This window comes from Eutrigla gurnardus (assembly GCF_963514095.1).
Source record: "Eutrigla gurnardus genome assembly, chromosome: 24".
NCBI classification, from domain to species: Eukaryota; Metazoa; Chordata; class Actinopteri; order Perciformes; family Triglidae; genus Eutrigla; species Eutrigla gurnardus.
The window spans coordinates 8,022,516-8,042,584 of NC_139935.1; the positions used below are offsets into that span (position 1 = coordinate 8,022,516).

General features: G+C 46.6%; 1 protein-coding gene across 2 annotated transcripts; it reads left to right on the forward strand.

Annotated features, from left to right (window-relative positions):
- Positions 1–22: 22 nt before the first annotated feature.
- Positions 23–18,965, forward strand: hecw2b (HECT, C2 and WW domain containing E3 ubiquitin protein ligase 2b). Of its 2 annotated transcripts, none has more exons than XM_084003940.1 (31): positions 23–555; positions 6,434–7,575; positions 9,177–9,284; positions 9,395–9,489; positions 9,811–9,886; positions 9,999–10,168; positions 10,240–10,382; positions 10,825–10,925; positions 11,065–11,882; positions 11,961–12,084; positions 12,234–12,395; positions 12,551–12,652; positions 12,858–13,008; positions 13,090–13,193; positions 13,265–13,389; positions 13,762–13,947; positions 14,240–14,392; positions 14,469–14,571; positions 14,658–14,754; positions 14,840–14,923; positions 15,047–15,156; positions 15,283–15,403; positions 15,480–15,593; positions 15,670–15,822; positions 15,895–15,993; positions 16,078–16,207; positions 16,288–16,434; positions 16,547–16,661; positions 16,778–16,863; positions 16,960–17,072; positions 17,154–18,965. In XM_084003940.1, the coding sequence occupies exons 2-31, from the start codon at positions 7,128–7,130 to the stop codon at positions 17,263–17,265; spliced, it is 4,650 nt and encodes a 1,549-aa protein (XP_083860066.1). In that variant the 5' UTR covers positions 23–555; positions 6,434–7,127; the 3' UTR covers positions 17,266–18,965. The 2 variants fall into 2 exon arrangements, with proteins under 2 accessions (XP_083860066.1, XP_083860067.1); XM_084003941.1 differs by having other exon boundaries at positions 11,068–11,882.
- Positions 18,966–20,069: the final 1,104 nt, after the last annotated feature.

Here is a 20,069-nt window from a genome sequence, read left to right on the forward strand (position 1 = left end):
GAAAGGAGGGGGGAAGGGGTGGTGGGAGGTGTTAAATCAGTTATTTTGATGCTGAACTCGGTCAATATGGACTCCAACAACAAGGCCTGGCATTTAAAAAAAGTTCCCAACCAGCACTTCTAACGGAAATATGTCGCTGTAACGTGAATGCCTGTTGGTTTTATCTCCATCCAACATGGCAGACGGTGAGCAAAACGGGTTTAAAGTGCAGCGGAAACGGGGCGACGGATGTCGAAGAGGTCCAGCCAAATAAATAAGATATGAACTCGTCTTTCTGCCCAGCCTGGCAACATCGCGGGGAAGTCAGCGGCGCCGCGGAGACAGAAGGGATGTCAACCGTGGCTTCGAAACGGGAGTAGGAAAACATTCCGAGCTCCCCTTTCGACCGGAGGTTGGACTACCGGGGAGCGGCGGCGCTGTCAACGGGCTCCGGAGCACCGCATCCCCGGCTTGGAAGCCGATGAAGCGTCGGTGGTGTCTGGGCCGTGTGGAGGACCGTCGTCCATAATTCAACGACTTCTTCTTTGCATGCAGGTGTTTGCAACGTTAACCGAGGTAAGTGAGCTGCTTCACATATACGCCATGTTAGTTTATTTTTGTACACCAGCCCCACACGCCTATCTCATCACATTTGTTATCTCAGCCCTCGTTCCTCTGAATGGGCTGCTATTATGAGCGGATGGAGTCATGGTGTATGTGGTGACAAATAAAGGCCTAATAATAAGACAACAACAACAAAAAGCGAGAATAAAATCGGCTTGAATGCAAACAGTGATGTCAACCTGCTCACACACACAATAAGATCAACACCGGGGCATCTCCTATACCCCCACCCCGAAAAGCTCAATAACTGATCGTAATCTGTATAATCAACTACAGTGGAGGCTGGGGTTGACGTGAGATTGTTTGGCTCACAATGAGGTTAGCATCGAGATGTCTCTTCCAGATGTTTGTCACTAACAAGTCATCTGATCCATAATCTTTGCTGAAGAAAAAAATCACATTTGAAGGTCTGAGGCAGGTGGAAACCTCCCTGAAAAGTGAAGCCAACGCTGAGATGCCTGAACGTGCATTCTCTCTGTTGGCCAGCAGAGGACGACTATGAGCAAATGACCCTACTTCTCACATTAATTATTGTCTCAGTAAACATCGCAAACATGAGTTTATTGTCTCTTTATTGTCGCCATCTTGGAGTTTTTGCAACCAGCGAAGGGAGTGACCGTGTGGATCTGACCAATACAAATCTCCAATCCATATGGTGTTAATTAGGTAAATTATGGTCCATTTAGAGTCAAATAGAGCATAAAACAGGGGACGCTTTAGGGCTTTAGTCCATAAACCAACGTTCCGTGTAGCATTCCTCTTTGGAGATAAAGTTATGCTGGATAAGATCTGTGCAGGAGGAATCTTGAGCAAGTATCATCTTCCAGTGTCCTGCTCAGGGATCAGTAGCAATCTATATCCTCCAGCACCACCTGACTGCATCTTTGCATTGCAATCCAAGGGAGATTATGACGTGTACTAAGCATTTTTTTTTTTTTTTCAAAATGTACTTTTATTAGTTTTTGCAAAGCTTGATACAAAGACATTAATGAATAATTCAAGATGGAAAACATGTCATCCATGTCTTGAGTCTTAATACGGGATCACATAGCCATAGAGGAGACCGAAATCAATTTCCATGTAATCCCAGAACGGGTCCCTGGGGGACACCCCTTTATCCTGATCCCCACTTATTCTTCTGAGCATACATTTGAAAGACTAACCCACTCTTTCGCTTCCTGCCAGGGTCTTAAAATAACGCAGCAGACTGTAACCACACCAACAATAATGACATGAAATGCACACTTGGATGATCACAATTACACATGTTATCAGCCACATTGTAAGACTTGGATATGATACAACTTTTCTGTAAGAACTTCCAGAAATGTCCTTTATGTACGAGGTTAAAACACTTATCAATAGATGCTAGATTATTGTATGACGGTTAGTATTAAGCCTATTTTTGACCTGATATATATTCCACTTACAGTATCAGTGCATCCCGCCCCTGATCTACACACAGGAAGTGACAAACCAGTATAAAGTGGTACACCAGTCGATATAGGGTTTTATTCCAATAAGTTGATGGTGGGGAATTTAAATTATCAGAATCATCATACATAAGTGGAAACAGCCCGTTTAAAAAAAAAAACTTGTTATTATTTTCCCCAGGACAGATTTTCACACCGTCCCAGTAGTTCCTTTCAGTTAAGTCAATTCTGTCACATTGGATCGGCCGCTTTAGTCCGACAAGAATGCGCACATGCAACCTGGCACGGAGGAATGTGATGGGTTTGTTGGGGGGACAGGAAGCTGTCGCCTCTGACGGGACCGCCTCATTGTTCTCCAATCACGCTACAGCTATTTCAGGATTGTGTGTGTGTGTGTGTGTGTGTGTGTCACATTTGCATGAACCTCTTCCACGTCCATAGCGGTAAATTCATCTTTAATATGCCGTTAATTTGCTATGACGCGAAACCGACCGGCGTGCCACCATGAGTGTTATTTGGGCAAATAGGACACATTTCTTGGCTCCTTCAGGGTCAGCCTTCTCCACTGGAGCTCCACTTTGTGATTAAATTAGACTGACGGGACTATTTTTTTCCTTTTTCATGTCTGAACCTCTCCGAGCTCAGACACTTTTATAATTCAGTGACGTCCTGGGCAGACTGCTCCGCCTAGAAGAACATCGGGGGTATTTTGATTTCAGCCTAGAATTCTTCCGTCGGTGGGATGAGATTCTCCCACAAACCGTTTCTGTTTTATAGGAAACGGTTTGAGTCATCGTCCGAGCGGAACAAAGTAGTTCCCGATCAAATGCAGACTTTTAGGGGTGTGTGAATGACTTCCAGTGTGTTTGTTTGCACAACCACTGTGGTGTTTTGATGTCAGTGCCTGCGTCTGTTTTTCCCCAGCTTGTGTGTATATTTAGTTCCAAAGTATCGCCGTGTATAAATAAGCTGCAGACTTGAAGCTGATGCTGGGGGGGATGGATTCATCTCGCACAGTACGGGCTTTTCAGGGGAGGAGGTCTAGCTGGTGGACGGGTCAAAAACAGGACTTTCACTCAGGAGACTGATGTTAGTGTCCCGTTTGGAGCAAGAATTTTTGATTGGTGATTTGTATTATTATCATATTCTACCACTACTACTTATATAATCACGATGATGATGACAATAATAATAGATGTTATTGTCGATACAAAAACAATGGACACCTGGGGATTTAGAGGTCAAGGTAACTACATCAGTGCCTTTAAGCTAAAGTGGGCGCAGCTCACCTCCAACATAATAGCTTATGATCTCACACACTTTAATCAAAGCCCCGGTCACATGACCACACACACACACACACACACACACACACACACACACACACACTCTCACTCTCGGAGACATGATGAGTCATCTCTAGTCTACACACTCCATCGATCCACTCAGGGTCTCCACGTCTCTGCTTGTGTGTGTTACATTGTTTATGTACATCCACCTGTGTATGTACACACACACACATCCTGTGCATAGTTAGTCTGCTGAAGCAGTGCTAGTAAATCTAATCTAATATATGATGTTATGACAATTATGAGGTGTTGCTTACTATCATGGTAGAGAAGTGAAAAAAAATGGAGCCTGATTTGATAAATACAGGATACAAAAACACACTTAATCGCTTCGGCTCTGCCACAGCTCGGCGATTCGTCTTCTCCAGTCATTTGAAACTGACAGGCCGGACACCAACTGCATTACAATTAGACGGGAAGTAGCTTCACATTCCCTCCGGGATAAAAACTTGTAAAATCTGCGTTCAGTGATGACAGTTTGCCTCCTTGGTGTCAGAGAAATGTGGCTTTAAGTTGAGATGCTTTTTGTCCCACAAATATGTCCCAAACTGTTTCATCCTCTCTTGAGAATATGCACAATATAACTGCTGTGTTATTATATTTATTTATAGTGGTTTACTTGCGCTAAAAATGTGGAGTATTCAAATGTCAGCTCAGTATTTGGTTGCATGGGGGTGGTGCTTGGCGCCGGCCGACACTTAAAGATGTTAAGCTTTTGGTGTGAGCAGTGCAGCGTTTTATGGGCATGCCTAACGTGGAATGTTCAGGTCAAAGGTCACTTGAGTATGTGCGAGAGGGGGACAGGGGTGAGGTTAGGGGAGGAGAATATACGCGTCTTAAGATACATTTTGGTCCGGTGACCTTCAAGTTACCATGCGGTGCTCGAAGTGTAACTTTTAAAATAACATGCACCATTTTCGCCATCAAAATCGGCAGCAGTCACAATGTATTTTCTTATGCTATAATGTAATTTGATCTGACTTTCCCTTTAATAATCTCACAAACTGTACATTAAAATGTCCTGTTCGTCCATAACAGAGTTTATAAATTTTCAGTTTGTATTATATATATTATTTGAGATGACCTCCACTGTTCAGTAACATGCAGGTAAACTATGTCAGATTTGATGTGGATCATAGAACATTTACAGAACAGACATAAACCTGCTGTCAGTGGTCATGTGACTAGTACAAAAGAAAATGGTGATGGTTGTTTGTTGTTCTGGTGGCGACACATCAGTCGTGATGGTAAGAGAGAAGAGAGAGGATGCAGCTCGGGAGATGGATGTCCCGCTAGGTAATTAGTCAGCCAGTTAGCTAGGTAGCTCATTAGCTAGGTAGTTAGCCAGCTAGGTAGCTATCTAGTGAGCTAAGTAGTTAGTCAGCTAGTTATCTACTTAGCTAGGTAGTTAGCCAGCTAGCTAGCAAGGTAGCTATTTAGCGAGGGAGTTTGTTAGCTAAGTAGTTAGTCAGCTAGTTAGTTAGATATCTAGTTGGCTAGGTAGTTAGTCAGCCAGTTAGCTAGGTAGCTCATTAGCTTGGTAGTTAGCCAGCTAGGTAGCTAGATATCAAGTTGGCTAGGTAGTTAGTCAGCCAGTAAGCTAGGTAGCTCATTAGCTAGGTAGTTAGCCAACTAGGTAGCTCTCTAGTTAGGTAGCTTTCTAGGTAGTTATTTAGGTGGCTAGATATCTAGTTAACTATGTAGTTAGTCAGTCAGTTAGTTAGTTAGTTAGAACACAGCTCACTAAACTTCCTGAATATGAGCTCAGGTATAATATTGTAGGAAAAATCACCATGAATATCTATCAATCGATGCCCCCCAAAGCTGTAAACACGGCTGTTGCAGATTGAAACTGTGTTAAAGCAGCGGATTAGAGAAGGCATTCTATCAACAGCAAATCCCCCCCCCCCCCCCCCCTTCTCTGTTTTAATCCTACGGCTGGATCAAGGACACTTGTTTTCTTTGAAAAAGGAGAGAGTGAAACGGTGTGTCAGCATGCTTTCATTTCTTAGTACAAAGCATGCATTCATTCAGCATCGTCTTTAATTTTTATTTTAATATTTGTGTGGCAGCTATTTGGGCACAAGTGGCTTTAAACTCTGCCAGCAGCTCCACTCAGCGTTGGCCTCTCCGCTGAGTTATTTATACATCTGTCCAGATGTGTGTGTGCATGAGCCTGGATAAGTCAATGTTTTATTGTTGCATCTCTCGCATCATTGTGGGTTTGCTGGTGAACAAAAAAAAATGGAATGAAAAAGACAAAAGAGACAAAGAGCCAAAGTAAAAGCCTATAATTTCTTTTGGAAAAGTAAGGAAACTGCATTGGGATTCTGCAGGACAAAAATAAGTCATATTTCAAACTAAAATGATGTGTCCTACTTTTTCCTTGATGACCTTTTGACTTCTTATTGTTGGATGCCTATAAGACGACTTCCAGGAAGGGGTTTTGCAACTATTCCTGAACGTTTCCTCCGAAAATGAGCCCATAGGCAACATCCAGGTGTGAATTAGTCATTTTATGTATTGTAAGGCAAAGCTGTTTTTTAATTCGACAAGGCTATTCAAAGCACTTTTGTGTGACTGCACATTCACTCTCCTAATGGCAAAGAAGGATAGGAGAGGAAGGAGGGGAGTGGCTGCTAATCGGTAGCTCTGACGTGCCTGGTGCGGACACATGCAATCACCGGCAACCAATGGCGACTGTGTGTGTGTCTGAGAGAGAGAAAGAGAGAGAGTGAGACTAAAAGAAAGGAGGTGTGTGTGCAATGTTTTGAAAGGTCAACAGGATATGGTTTTATTTGTATCCATTCAGGATGCGGACTTGAACCCGTTGACCTCTGATGTACCTGTGTGGAAAGGTCTTTACAAACTCGTCTTTTGTGTTGTCAAGTCAATGAAGGTGGTGTAATTGGCGGTATATAAGAAGTGGACGTAGTCATGGTGACGTCGGTTTTGAAAATGTCTGCATTTTGGCCGTCGTCATCTTACAAATAAAGTATCATCATCCTCCTCTTTGCCCTTTCTTACTTCCTGTCTCTCTCCCTGTAGGTGTTCACCCCGTCATCACCCCCTCCTCCCCAGACCGACCAGCAGAAGGATTCCCGGATTCATCCTTAATTCCTCACCTCCTTTCTGCTCATCTCCCACCTCCGCCACTTGCCTATGTCGTAATGGATGATTTACAAAGTGCTGTAGTGCCCTAGAGCAAGACATTTGCAGAATGGACCGGTGTCCCGGGGGGATTAATCAGCATCGACATTCCCAGTGGAAATGTGGTATCCATACTGATCCAAGAGAGAAAGGGGCAAAGAAGAGAGAGGTTGGTTCCAACTGCCTCATAACACCTTGAATGACGCCTTGTGGAATCCGGGAACTCTGAAGTGCCTTGCCCAAGGGAACGCCAAGAGGGCCAAAGAAATGTCCACCAAGGAATTCCATTTTTTTTAGTTGCTATTTGTCACTTCTTCAGTTCGGTCTAGAGGAGCGATTTTACACTTAAGGCCTTCCTTTACCTTCTTGCTTCCCCCGTCCCTCTTTTTTTTTTTGGCCCACCCACTCAGCCTCCACCATTCGGCCCTCTCTTGCAACAGCTGTCCTCCCCCCTCGCCCCCGCCCTCAATCATCCTCCCCTTCCCTGTCCTCCTCTGCCCCCTCCTCCCCCCACCACCACCACAACCACCACCACCATCCTCACCCCCAGCCCCACTCCCACCACCATCACCACCACCACCACCACCACCCAATGTCGTCCTCGCCCCCTCGCTTCTTTCCCCCTACCTTCTCCCCCCCCTCTTCTGCGGGAGCCATGGCGACGGCCGCCACGGCCTCCTCCTCTCCCTCGTCCCCGTCGTCTTCGGCGTCGCCCAACGGCAGCGCCCGGGACCACCTGCTGGCGGTGCGTCGGCGCACGCCACACACCCGACCGTACACAATCGGCGCAGAAAACCTCCGCAGCCTGTCGGTGCAGGGGGAAGTCGGAGCCTCGTCCACTATGTCGTCAAGTAGCCAACCAGAAATGCCGGTGGGGCTCCAGCGGGCCAATAGCGACACGGACCTTGTGACGTCGGACAGCCGCTCGTCGCTCACGGCGTCTACGTACCAGCTGACTCTCGGCCAAAGCCACTTGGTCATCTCCTGGGACATCAAGGAGGAAGTGGATGCCACTGACTGGATCGGCCTGTACCACATCGGTGAGCAAACGCACCTCCCCTCTCTGAAGTATGGAACAGTCTGCTTCAGGTGGGGGACTATCTTTCATGTGACCCAACAGAGGTGCACGTAGTGATAGATATTTGTATACTATACTTGGAGTGTAACTGTACAGGTGCCAGGTGGAACTCCGAAATCAAGCATAATGTTGTTTTTGGCAGTAGTGCAGATTTTTAAACCCACAAACTAGACATAACTTCACGAGGAAATGTATAGGGTAATTTCTGTTCACTTGTTGCATAGCAACTAGGAGACTGGTATTGGTACTGACATCATAATTTATAAACTATATTCTCAGGTCTGAGGGACCTGATGTAGCAGGATGGGGCGAGTGGCAATCAAATGAAAACCGTACAATGTCTGTTCTACTCCTTCTATTTCTATGAGTAGTCCGTCTGTCTGGTGGTCTAATAAAAGTTGCTGTAGGGTAGTGATATGATAGCATTACAGTCTACATTAGCTGGCTAATGGATGGTGCGCTTGTGTGCAGGGGAAAAAAAGAGGGTGGGGGTGGGGGGGGCAGTAGGTTACCCTGATGAAAAGTGATGCTGACTCAGCAGCAGTAGCATTAAAGAGTGTGTCTTCTCATATTACATCCTCTCGCTTTCCCACACACATAAACACAACTTTGCAAGTGCGTCGTTATGAGCGTCTATCCTCAGAGGACACTGCTTACCGGAAGAAAAGGATTGAGATGGGGAGGAAGCCAGGCACTCTGTCCCTTATTATTTTTCTTTCTCTCCTCTTGACTTGGAAAAAAACACCTGCAACACCTTCCCTCCCATATCTACAAATAATGAACCATAAACAGTTGAGGATTGTGTATCACAGTTTAATTATGAAATATCTTTTATGGACTCCATATGTATTATTTTAATGTAATAGATATGACTAAATAACTACTACTAATAATAATAATAATAATTGTTATTATAATTATTATTATGGTACTTATGTTTTTATTATTAATTTCTTAATTGGTATGATTATGTTTTTTATTGTTATTACATACAATCAATCAATTTGAACTCCAACCCTGAATTGATTTTTTTGGACAACTTTATTTCTTTCTCAGTATCAACCAAGTAACAAACAAAGTGACAATATAACAAAAATAAATTAATAATTGAATTTAAAAAATGTAAACACAGATTAGGATACAATAAAGTCTCGGTTCCTCTCTCCCTGCTTGAGGAATTTAACACTATCAAACCATCTCGCGTATAAATGGCTGTTTTTTAAATGGAGTCTGGTGCAGTGAAACACCCCGGCGCTACATTTGATGTGAGATAAATGGCGGTCCCCGCTAAAGGCTTGGCTCGGTTCGTCTGAAAGGCGATCCTTGCAGCTCTGCGATGGTATTGACCCATGCAGGGGGGATTTCTGGAGTTTCTCTCCCCGGGGCAAGCACCGTTTCCAGCCTGGCTGTCAGCCTAAAGCAGCCTGGCCTCCATAGCCTTACTGTCACCAGTAATCCGTGTCTGTTTGTTGCTTCTTTTAGATTTAATATTTAAAAAAACGATCTCATCTGTGTGAAAAGGAACAGCTTGTGAATGTAAAAACGTGAATGCGTGTTTCACAGATGAGACGTGTGTGGCCAACGTCTGGGACTCGAAGAACCGCGGCGTGAATGGCACCCAGAGGGGACAGATCGTGTGGAGGCTGGAGCCAGATCCCAACTTCATGGAGCGTGAGTGGATCCCATGGGTGCTGCCGGGGACGGAGGGGGGAGGGGGGGGGGGGGGCATTCCACCTGTTCCACTGAGCTTAAAATCGGTTGTGGTTGTGTTCCCTCCACAGCGGAGACGAAGATCTGCTTTAAGTACTATCATGGTGTAAGTGGAGCATTGAGAGCAACAACACCTTGCATCACCGTCAAGAACCCTGGAGTACTGGTATGTTGGCATGTGTCCCATCTACATGTAGAGTACATTACCCAAGACCACACCACCAAAAACACAGCACCACCTAGTGGACCGAAGCAGCACTTGTTACCAAAAGGTTTATTTGTATTTACAATATTAATAGTTTACAGAATAACAAAAATCCATACTTGGCTTCCAACTATAGATACAATATTCCCACACAAAAAATATGTGTGTCTCTTTGTGTGTCTTTTTGTTGTAATTTAATGTTTTTTTGTGGTGATTTGAGTCTCTTTGTACTCGTATTGAGATCCATTCACATTGCTGTCTATGTGCTTGTTTCCCCATCAGGTGGGCAGTGAAGGCCGAGTGGAGGACCAATCAGGGACTGAGCACTGTCGGAAACTAGTCAGCTTCACCCTATCAGGTATAAGGATCAGGCTACATGCACTGGTGGCTGGCTTTGATTTTACAGGATATATAAAATATGTCAAAAAATATAAACTTGCATCCTTATGAATGTGTTTTTCCCACTCCAGACATCCGGGCGGTGGGCCTGAAGAAGGGCATGTTCTTCAACCCTGACCCCTACCTGAAGATGTCCATCCATCCTGGGAAGAGGAGCGGCCTCCCCAAGTTCACCCACCACGGCCAGGAGAGACGCTCCTCCATCATCGCCAACACCACCAACCCTGTGTGGCACGGGGAGGTCGGCCCAATACATTTATGTTTATTAGACAATGTCCACGTAATGTGTTATTAATGTTGATCTTCCTGTAGAAGTACACCTTCGTGGCTCTGATGACCGACGTGCTGGAGATCGAGGTGAAGGATAAGTTCTCCAAGAGCCGCCCAATCATCAAGCGCTTCCTGGGTCAGCTGATTCTCCCCGTGCAGAGACTTCTGGAGGGGCCGACCGCCGAGTGAGTCGACACACACACACACACACGCGCGCACACACACACACACACGTTGATATGAGAGGTTCAGCTGAGAGTGTTGTTTTAAATGAGGAGTCTGAGGAGGCCAACAGTCATCTGACCTTCAGCACTTAACCACAGCGACTCCGTCAATACCGATCGATATGTTCTAATCAGCTCATTGTTCGGCCATGGATTTGATATTGATCCGCAAGCGAGGGCATCATGCACTCTCGTGAACTATGATGTATGGTGTGCAGAGGTTGATGGGTGGAGGAGGTAGGGCTGCACGGTATATAAGTGGAGCAAAACCACTGCAGATATGACGTGTCTGCGTATTCTCTGATCATGATAATGATTTATTGATATCCCGAGCGGCTGTCAGTAGGGATAAAACACGTCTCTGTGTGTGTGTGTGTGTGTGTGTGTGTGTGTGTGTGTGTAGTGATCAGCCAATCAGCTACAGCCTGTGCCGTCGTCTCCCTACGGATCATGTGAGCGGGCAGCTTCTGTTCATAGTGGGTGTCACATCCACTGGACATGAAGGTGTGTTTCCTGTTTTGTTCATTTCACTCAGCTGATATGATATGTGAATATGAGATACCATTTTCATGCATGAATCTCCCACATTTGTATTCTACCATGTGACCCCCGGGGTGTTTAATCCGTCCTCTCTTTCTCCCAGAAGCCTCCCCCGAGGCTATAGGGACCCTCTTGGGTGCGGTGAACGGTGACCCCGGAAGTCCCTCAGACGACGAAGACCTCCCTCACCCCTCCCCTTCATCGCGCGGCGCGTACAGACCTTCCCCTACAGGCCCGGACGAAGGCCCCCTGTTGGTCAACGGCGCTTGTTGCTATGGCGATGACAGCATTTGGCGGGAGCCGGGGCAGATGGGAGAGGAGGATCTGCTCGCTGTGGCCGTGGGGGGCCACACCCATCGGCAGGTGTCGCTCAACGACTACCTGGACGCCATCGAGGCTCCCAGGAGCCCCGGCGACCGGCCTCTGGTGCCGAAGCTGCGCTCCAGCTTCCCGACGGACACGCGGCTCAACGCCATGCTGCATATCGACTCGGACGAGGACGAGGAGACGACGGGGCAGCACAGGGAGCAGGAGGCGCGGACGCAGCAGAGCACGAACTCGCCGAGGAGATTGGCTACGTCTGAAGAGGGGGACGAGGGTTCAAAGGTCGAGCCACAGGGGCCCGGAGATGGGGCCACAACAGAGGCGGGTTCCTCTGCCGGTGCTGAATCTGAGCCTGCAGAGGCCGAACCCGGAAGCACAGCAACAGCTGAGGCTGCAGCCGGGACCACAGAGGTCGCCGGGGCGACAGCCGAGGCTGCGCACGTCACCGGGGAAACGCCAACCACCTCTAGCTCGTGTCAGGCGTCGGGGGCCGGGCCGGAGGAGTCCGGTACCTGTCGGGAGCAGAGCAGCAGGATGGGTGCAAACCAGGAAGCAGCACTCTGCAGTCCCTCACTCGGTCCACTTTCACCCATTCAGGTGAGCAGCTGGAGTTTAGCGGCTGAGACCGATCTGGCACGTCACGCCACTCATCTTTTTTGTCTCCCGTGTCGTCAGGAGGTGGACACAAGAACAGAATTGGCTCCCAAGGCGGAAGAGGAGGGGGAATCGTCGAGCAGCGAGGCGAACGCCCCTACAAGCGGCGCTGTAGCTGACCAAGGAGGCGGGGCTTCTGAAGTTGGTAGGTATACACTATTAACTCCTGTGTGCAAATGAGCTAAATATGTTGATTTCAGCTGTAAAGGTCTATGGCCTGCCCCAAGTGGCCATTCAAAGAAACTGCAGTTTTTAGCACTTGCGTTATCCATGAACAAAACGTGTTAATTCCAGGAGCCACAGCCAGCAGCAGAGATGGTCAGGAGGAGCAGGACCAGGAGGAGGTGTGGAGAAGGAGGCAGTCCATGCAGGCCTCCGGAGGCAGAGCCCAGAGCCAGGAGGTGGGCGGGGCTAGAGACGGTCAGAACAGGACAGCAGGGGCGGACAGAGACACAGGTGAGATCCAGGATATTTTTTTTCTTTTTTTAGAAATGTAAATATATGATTCTTTAATGTAAAAGGGAGAACACTCTGACATGTCCACTGCACAGCTGGCTAATTAGCTAGCCTGCTTGCTAATTCCACTGCTTTATGTGTTATTATTATAACAGGTGCCACATCTCAGGTCAATGGTCACCCATCTGTTCGCTCCCTGCCGTCCATCCGCCATGACATCAGTCGCTACCAGAGAGTGGACGAGCCGCTGCCACCTAGTGAGTGTGTGTATTATTGATCAAATTAAGTTAATAAAGTTTTTAGGATATTTTTTGGTACATTTTTGTAAAAACGATTGCTGCTGTTTAATGTTCATAACCTTGTGGCCAAAATGAGTACTACAACAACACAAACAAAACACAAAACAGATACTGGATTCCAAATAAGGGAGGTTTTTAAAAAAACAAAATGTGCACTGACCAGACTGGGAGGCTCGCATCGACAGCCACGGTCGCATCTTTTATGTGGACCACGTGAACAGGACCACGACGTGGCAGCGCCCTACCGCTCCCCCCGCCCTGCAGACCCTCCAGAGGTCCGACTCCATACAACAGATGGAGCAGCTGAACCGCAGGTTAGAACCTCATCAGTGTCACGATACCAAAAAGCTTTTTACAAATCCACCTCTGTCATTAACATAAACACACCTTCCCAGGTATCAGAGCATACGGAGGACGATAACCAATGACAGCAGACCAGAGGAGCAGCCAGCCAATGAGCTGCCAGCAGATGAGACCGACGCGCATCCTTCCATCCCAGGTAATCCTCCGTCCCTGAAGCCTGTCCTGGAGACCTGATGAGTGGTGTCTCACTGTGTGTGTGTGTTTCAGAGCTGCGTCGGGACAACAGTGTGGTTCAGTCCAGTTCCAGGTCTCGCCTGACCCTGCTGCTTCAGTCCCCCTGTGCCAAGTTCCTCATCAGCCCAGACTTCTTCACTGTGCTGCATTCCAACCCTGTACGGACTCTCGTTTTTTTCTTCTTCTTCTCTCTCTTCTTTCTTTCAACCAATCAGCATCTCTTTTCTACTTCCTCCTTCACAAGTCATTTGAGATGTATTGTGAAAACCCCCCCCAAAAAAATGCCTTCCCTTAAACCTTTATTCTTTCTACTGGCCACCAGGGGGCGACTTCTCTCTGATTGCATAGAAGTCTATGAGAAAATGGTCCTACTTCTCTCTTGATGTAGTATCTCAGAAAACAGTGTAAACATGAGTTTATGGCCTCAATCTCTAGTTTAAAGTCTTCGATCATCACAGGAGATGTGTCACCTTTCTTCTGTCTGTATTCTCTTCTTCTTCTCTTCTATAAATGACCTCCTACGTGTCCAGGGTGCGTACCGCATGTTCACCACCAACACGTGTCTGAAGCACATGATCAGCAAGGTGCGCCGCGACGCTCACCACTTTGAGCGCTACCAGCACAACAGGGACCTGGTGGCCTTCCTCAACATGTTCTCCAACAAACAGCTGGAGCTGCCCAGAGGCTGGGAGATGAAGCACGACCACACCGGCAAGGTGAGGACCACACCACTCTGGTACACTGATATGAAACGGCCACAAAGCAGGTTCAGGAGACGGGTGATGATGATGGGACGTAGGTGATGATGTAGGGGCCACCTCCATGGGACATAGGGGCCTGATTTAAGCTGAAGAGAATAGATTTTTAGATAAAACATTTTAAGGTGGTCTGACTTTATAAGCGCTATTCTCCTTTTACACCCGATGATCCAGAAGGGTTGTTTTTCATGTCTTGTAGACTTTAAGTCTCCCGTAGCTTGACGGTCTCTTGTTGTGTGTGCATGTGAAGCCTTTCTTCGTGGACCATAACTGCCGCGCCACCACCTTCATCGACCCCCGGCTGCCCCTCCAGAGCACCCGGTCCCCGAGCCTCCTGGCTCACCGCCAACACCTGACTCGCCAACGCAGCCACAGTGCCGGGGAGGTCAGCCCACGGCGCCTGGTAAGATGGAACAAGAACACAGATGTGGTGGGAAGCGGGGCTGGTAAACCTCTAACCATCTCCCCTCCCTCTGTAGGTGGGTGACGACCCCCGTCACGCCGGCCCGCCCGTCCTGCCGCGGCCTTCCAGTACCTTCACCTCTGCCAACAGGGGGCAGTGCCAGGACGTTGTGCCAGTGGGTCAGTATGAACGCACAACCCCCTTGAGAAATGGTTGAATAGACCAGTTTGGCCCCGCCCACAAAGTCATTTTGCTTCTCTTCCAGCATACAACGACAAGATCGTGGCGTTTCTACGACAACCAAACATCTTTGAGATTTTGCAGGAGAGACAGCCCGACTTCAACCGCAACCACTCACTCAGGTACACACACACACACCCACACACTATCTATACCACTGTACACAGCGTTTCTGTGTCAAGTCAGCATCCGTCTCTATGACAACAGGGAGAAGGTGCAGCTCATACGCACAGATGGAGGCTCAGGATTGGCCAGGCTGTCAGGTGATGCTGATCTTGTCATGCTACTAAGGTGAGACCTCCCTGCTCCCCCTCAGGGTCTCCCTCCCTGATGTTAACCTCCTTATTTCATTCATCATTTCTCCTTTTCTCCCACTCCGTTGAGTCGATCCCTCGCTTTGTCTCTCCTCTGCAGCCTGTTTGAAGACGAGGTCATGTCCTATGTGCCTCCTCACGCCTTGCTTCACCCCAGCTACTGCCAGTCACCTCGGGCCTCCCCCGTCTCCTCCCCTCAGAACTCGCCCGGTAAGACCTGGAGACACGACTTCCATTGGATTTTATTTTATTTTGAATAAACCCGAATAAGGCATCATAATCATCAATGCTGTCCAGAATAATCATGATTATTAATATTATATTGTCTACCTGCAGGCACTCAGAGAGCCAACGCCCGAGCTCCAGCGCCCTACAAGAGAGACTTTGAGGCCAAGCTGCGCAACTTCTACAGGAAACTGGAGACCAAAGGCTACGGCCAAGGACCCGGGAAGTTAAAGTAGGTGGTCTTTCATCCGTTCCAGCTCACGCTAGGTTACGTATCCGTCCGTTGACTCATCGGGTTTGTGCCTCAGGTTGATCATCCGCCGGGACCACCTGCTGGAAGACGCCTTCAACCAGATCATGTGCTATTCCCGTAAAGACCTGCAGCGCAGCAAGCTCTACGTCAGCTTTGTCGGGGAGGAGGGGTGAGTAAGCTCTTCCTAGATCTGTGTCATCATCTGGGCTGTATTCACCGTGTGTGTGTGTGTGTGTGTGTCGCAGGTTGGACTACAGCGGGCCCTCCAGAGAGTTCTTCTTCCTGGTCTCCAGGGAGCTCTTCAACCCGTACTACGGCCTGTTCGAGTACTCGGCCAATGACACCTACACGGTCCAGATCAGCCCCATGTCGGCCTTCGTCGACAATCACCACGAATGGTGAGGAGCGCCGTTCACGCGCATTAGGAACGAAACGCTGACGCATCCTGATTACTTTTCTGTGGGTTTCAGGTTCCGGTTCAGCGGGCGTATCCTGGGTTTGGCTCTGATCCACCAGTACCTGCTGGACGCCTTCTTCACCAGACCCTTCTATAAAGGCCTCCTGCGCATGTATGCACGTTATTCCATTTCATTTTCACACTTACTGGGTTGGGTGTTACTTTCTCACTCCCTGCCGTGTTCCCCACCATGTAGTCCCTGCGACCTGAGCGACTTGGAGTACCTGGACGAGGAGTTCCACCAGTCCCTCCAGTGGATGAAGGACAACGACATAGAGGAGATGCTGGACCTCACCTTCACCGTCAACGAGGAAGTCTTCGGACAGGCGAGGCTCTGAAATGACATTGTTTTGCTGGCATTCCTTTGAGGTGAACAAGAGCGTCATCGTAAGGATTTTGTGTGCAGATAACGGAGAGGGAGCTGAAGGCCGGCGGAGCCAACATCCCGGTGTCGGAGAAGAATAAGAAGGAATACATTGAGCGGATGGTGAAGTGGAGGATCGAGAGAGGAGTGGTGCAGCAGACGGACAGCCTGGTCCGAGGCTTTTACGAGGTCTGGTCATGTGACATCATACCATTTAATTCTCTAAACGAACTTTATGACCACTATTTTGTCTCAACATTTCGACCGTATGATGCGATATGTTTGACGTGTGTGTTGTAAGGTGGTGGATGCCCGGCTGGTGTCGGTGTTTGATGCCAGGGAGCTGGAGCTGGTGATCGCTGGCACAGCTGAGATCGACTTGTCGGACTGGAGGAACAACACGGAGTACAGAGGAGGTATCCAAATATAAATATCATAACATAATCATAGATTGCAAAATGAACCGGCTGTGATGTAAACAGGGATGAAGGAGGAGCTGTCCTACCATAGTCACATGATGTGTTATGTGCAGGTTACCACGACAACCACATTGTCATCCGGTGGTTCTGGGCGGCGGTGGAGAGGTTCAACAACGAGCAGAGACTACGCCTCCTGCAGGTCGGCGTGATGGTTTATTCCATTTTGACGGTAATAATTGAATTTAAATCCCATCTTCAGTCTCCTCATCCTCCGTTTCTCCGTCTCCCTCCTCAGTTCGTGACGGGGACGTCCAGCATTCCTTACGAGGGCTTCGCTTCGCTGCGAGGCAGCAACGGACCTCGCAGGTTTTGCGTGGAGAAGTGGGGGAAGGTCACCGCGCTGCCCAGGTAAACACAGGAAGACCTGGACGCTTGTCCTGGATGGCTCTATCGTCCATATAACCGATTATATGTGTGGTCTCCCTCCAGAGCTCACACCTGCTTCAACCGGCTGGACCTGCCCCCCTACCCCTCCTTCTCCATGCTGTATGAGAAGATGCTGACGGCCGTGGAGGAGACCAGCACCTTCGGCCTGGAATGAACCTCAGCCGAGCTCAAGGCTACCCATCAGGCACTGCTGCTGGCAGGACAAAAAGGATCCAAAAAAGCTGTTCATGGTTTAATTTATAACTGATAAGGCCTTTTGAACTACAGAGGTCGTTTTTTTTTTTGCGCACCTCCTTGTATTTGGCACCTACTTCCGCTTTCACCCCAACGATGTGACGAATGAAGACCCACACTGCCTTTGGGACCTCTTTGATACCAGGAAGTCGAAGAAGAAGCAACCACTGCCTTCACTGCAAAAAAAAGCTTTTCAGTGTGGAAAACGTCCTGAAGTGTGCAGCGCCCCCCTGTGGCCGCTGGTGATAACCTCACTCAGCCTTTTTTCAAAAAAGGACCACTTCAAGGGCAAGTTTTTTGGAATTTCCCCCCCAGGACTTCTCCAGACAGAAGCTTTACTATTGTTACAGTATTTTTCATCTACAAAAAAATAGATTTTCTAACGATGTGGCGGTGACATGTTGTGATTTGAATGTAACTCACTTTATGATGTTTGGGGAGTGATTTTTGTACCAGATCTGGATCAGCTGGCAAAAAGAGATAATTGACCCACCCCGCACTAAAAAATGTATTTGATTAATTTTGGATGGTAAGTATGTAATCATATCCATGTACTTGGATTGTGTTGCTTGATTTGACCCAGGGCTGTTTTTCAACATTTGTTTGAAAGTAGTTTACATCCAAATAGTGAATTAAATGTCCATCTACGCGTGGCGGATCTAGAAAACTGGAGCGGCTGGAAGGTTTCTGGAAGTTAAATACAAAACATATCAATGTGTTGTAAAGATGCCAGCACACACCAGTGTAATACATTTGTCAGAATTCCTGATTAATTTATGGTAACCTTCCTTTTTTTGTATCTCATGACAGAAATGTATTTATTTATACTATATTATTTATAGCCAGTTACTTGCCGAGTATTACTTCTGATTTGTTTCACGATGATTGAAGACGTGATGGAGGCACAATACGTTTTTAAATGTAATTTATCAACGAGAAAGTGTCTAGAACGGTACCCTGGTGTGTGCCGGAATCTTCACCTTACTGGTTTAACTGTGTTTTAACATCTTGTTGCACCCAGGGGAGAAGCATGACTGGTATTTTAGTATCGATATGTTGTTGTTTTTTTATTTTTACTCTTTTAAACACTTTTTATACCCTTATTGTTTTCCCATTACAGATTTTAGTTGCAGTAAGTAGAAGTAGAAAAAGTACTAGCATCAAAGTATTATAGAACATAATTTTTTTTATTCAAAGATGGGGCTTGTTTTAACGTCACTTACTGTTTGCTTGGTTCAGTTTTAATTCCATTATTTTATGATTATGGACAATCTCCCACCCGCTAGATCCGCCTCTCCTGCCCCTGATTTGAAGTCTCCTTGATCCTGGACCTGCTTCCCTCGTTTACACGTGTAAAGAATGTACTCCGAATCCAGATGAGAAGATATCACCATTCCTGTATGAAGCTCACTCAGTTTGAATTCAAGTGGGATCAAATAGTTCTGCTGTCGTAACGAACGTGTATTATTTCCTTCACCTGAACGCACCGCCGTCTCACCACAACGTACCAAAGTTTTCACATCCAGCCCCGAACCCGAACGGCCGCTCTTTCTGTACAGTCCACCGCACTTTTCAATATGAATGTTTGTCAGCACTCCACTCTTTAAATAAAATGCCATCACTCTATGCAAGCTTGTTTCTCCTTCTTCTTCCATATTGTATAAAATAAATACTGCAGCTGCAGATAAATAATGATTTTATTTTTAAAAAGCTCATGCCTGGCTCCAGAAGTCCATGCAGACAGGAAGCACACATATATAATATAATAAATACAATCTAGACATACAATAATATATTAATTCATGCAAATATAATGTATATATAAAAATAAATAATGTGGTTGCAGTGTGTGTTTAAATTGCCCCTCGGGGATGAATAAAGTGATTTGAATTGAATTGAAAAAATAAATAATGAATTTAATTAAATACACATTTATAAATAAAACAAATATATTCATTCATGTAAATATAATTAATGTAGAAAAATGAATAAACACTGGAAAAATGTATTATTTATAAATACAATTAATATATGAATGTCAATAAACTGTATATATAAGATGAATACATAATGGGAAATACATTTTCAAAAATAAAATTAATATATTCATTCAGGTAAATAAAATGTATATATAAAAATGAATAAATAATGCCTGTAATATAAAAAAGACACTGGTGATGGTACTTTCAGTTTACTCCCTGCAGTATCCTGCTTATTATTATTATTATTATTATTATTATTATTATTGCTTATCCTACAGCTCTCAAACCTACATCACAATATACTGTAAAATATCTGTGCAACAACTGTCCATATTTATGTTTTGAAGAGAACGAACCTGTCTGGGTGTAATGTCACCGAGCGTCCAGCAGGGGGCGTTGTTTTACAAGAAGATGAAAGAAATCAGAGGCAAGCATCGAACACTGACGTCTGGACCTCCGATGTGGTCTTCTCCACGTGAGAAACGCACGCGCCGGCGTCCTCGCGCCTCAGTCTCCACTTCATGTCAGCAAAAATCTTATTAAAGTATTCGTAAAGTTCACATGCGGTGTGTTGCCACGACAACAACTCGTAGAAATGAAACATGAACAGCTTTTAGGTGAAGGCGTCAGATAATAAGCTTAAGTGACAAAGCAGCCACCAAAATAACTCCCATCATACTATTGGATTTAAAGTATGTATTTGTATTATTTATTACTGTGTAAAGTCATCGAGAGCTGTTTT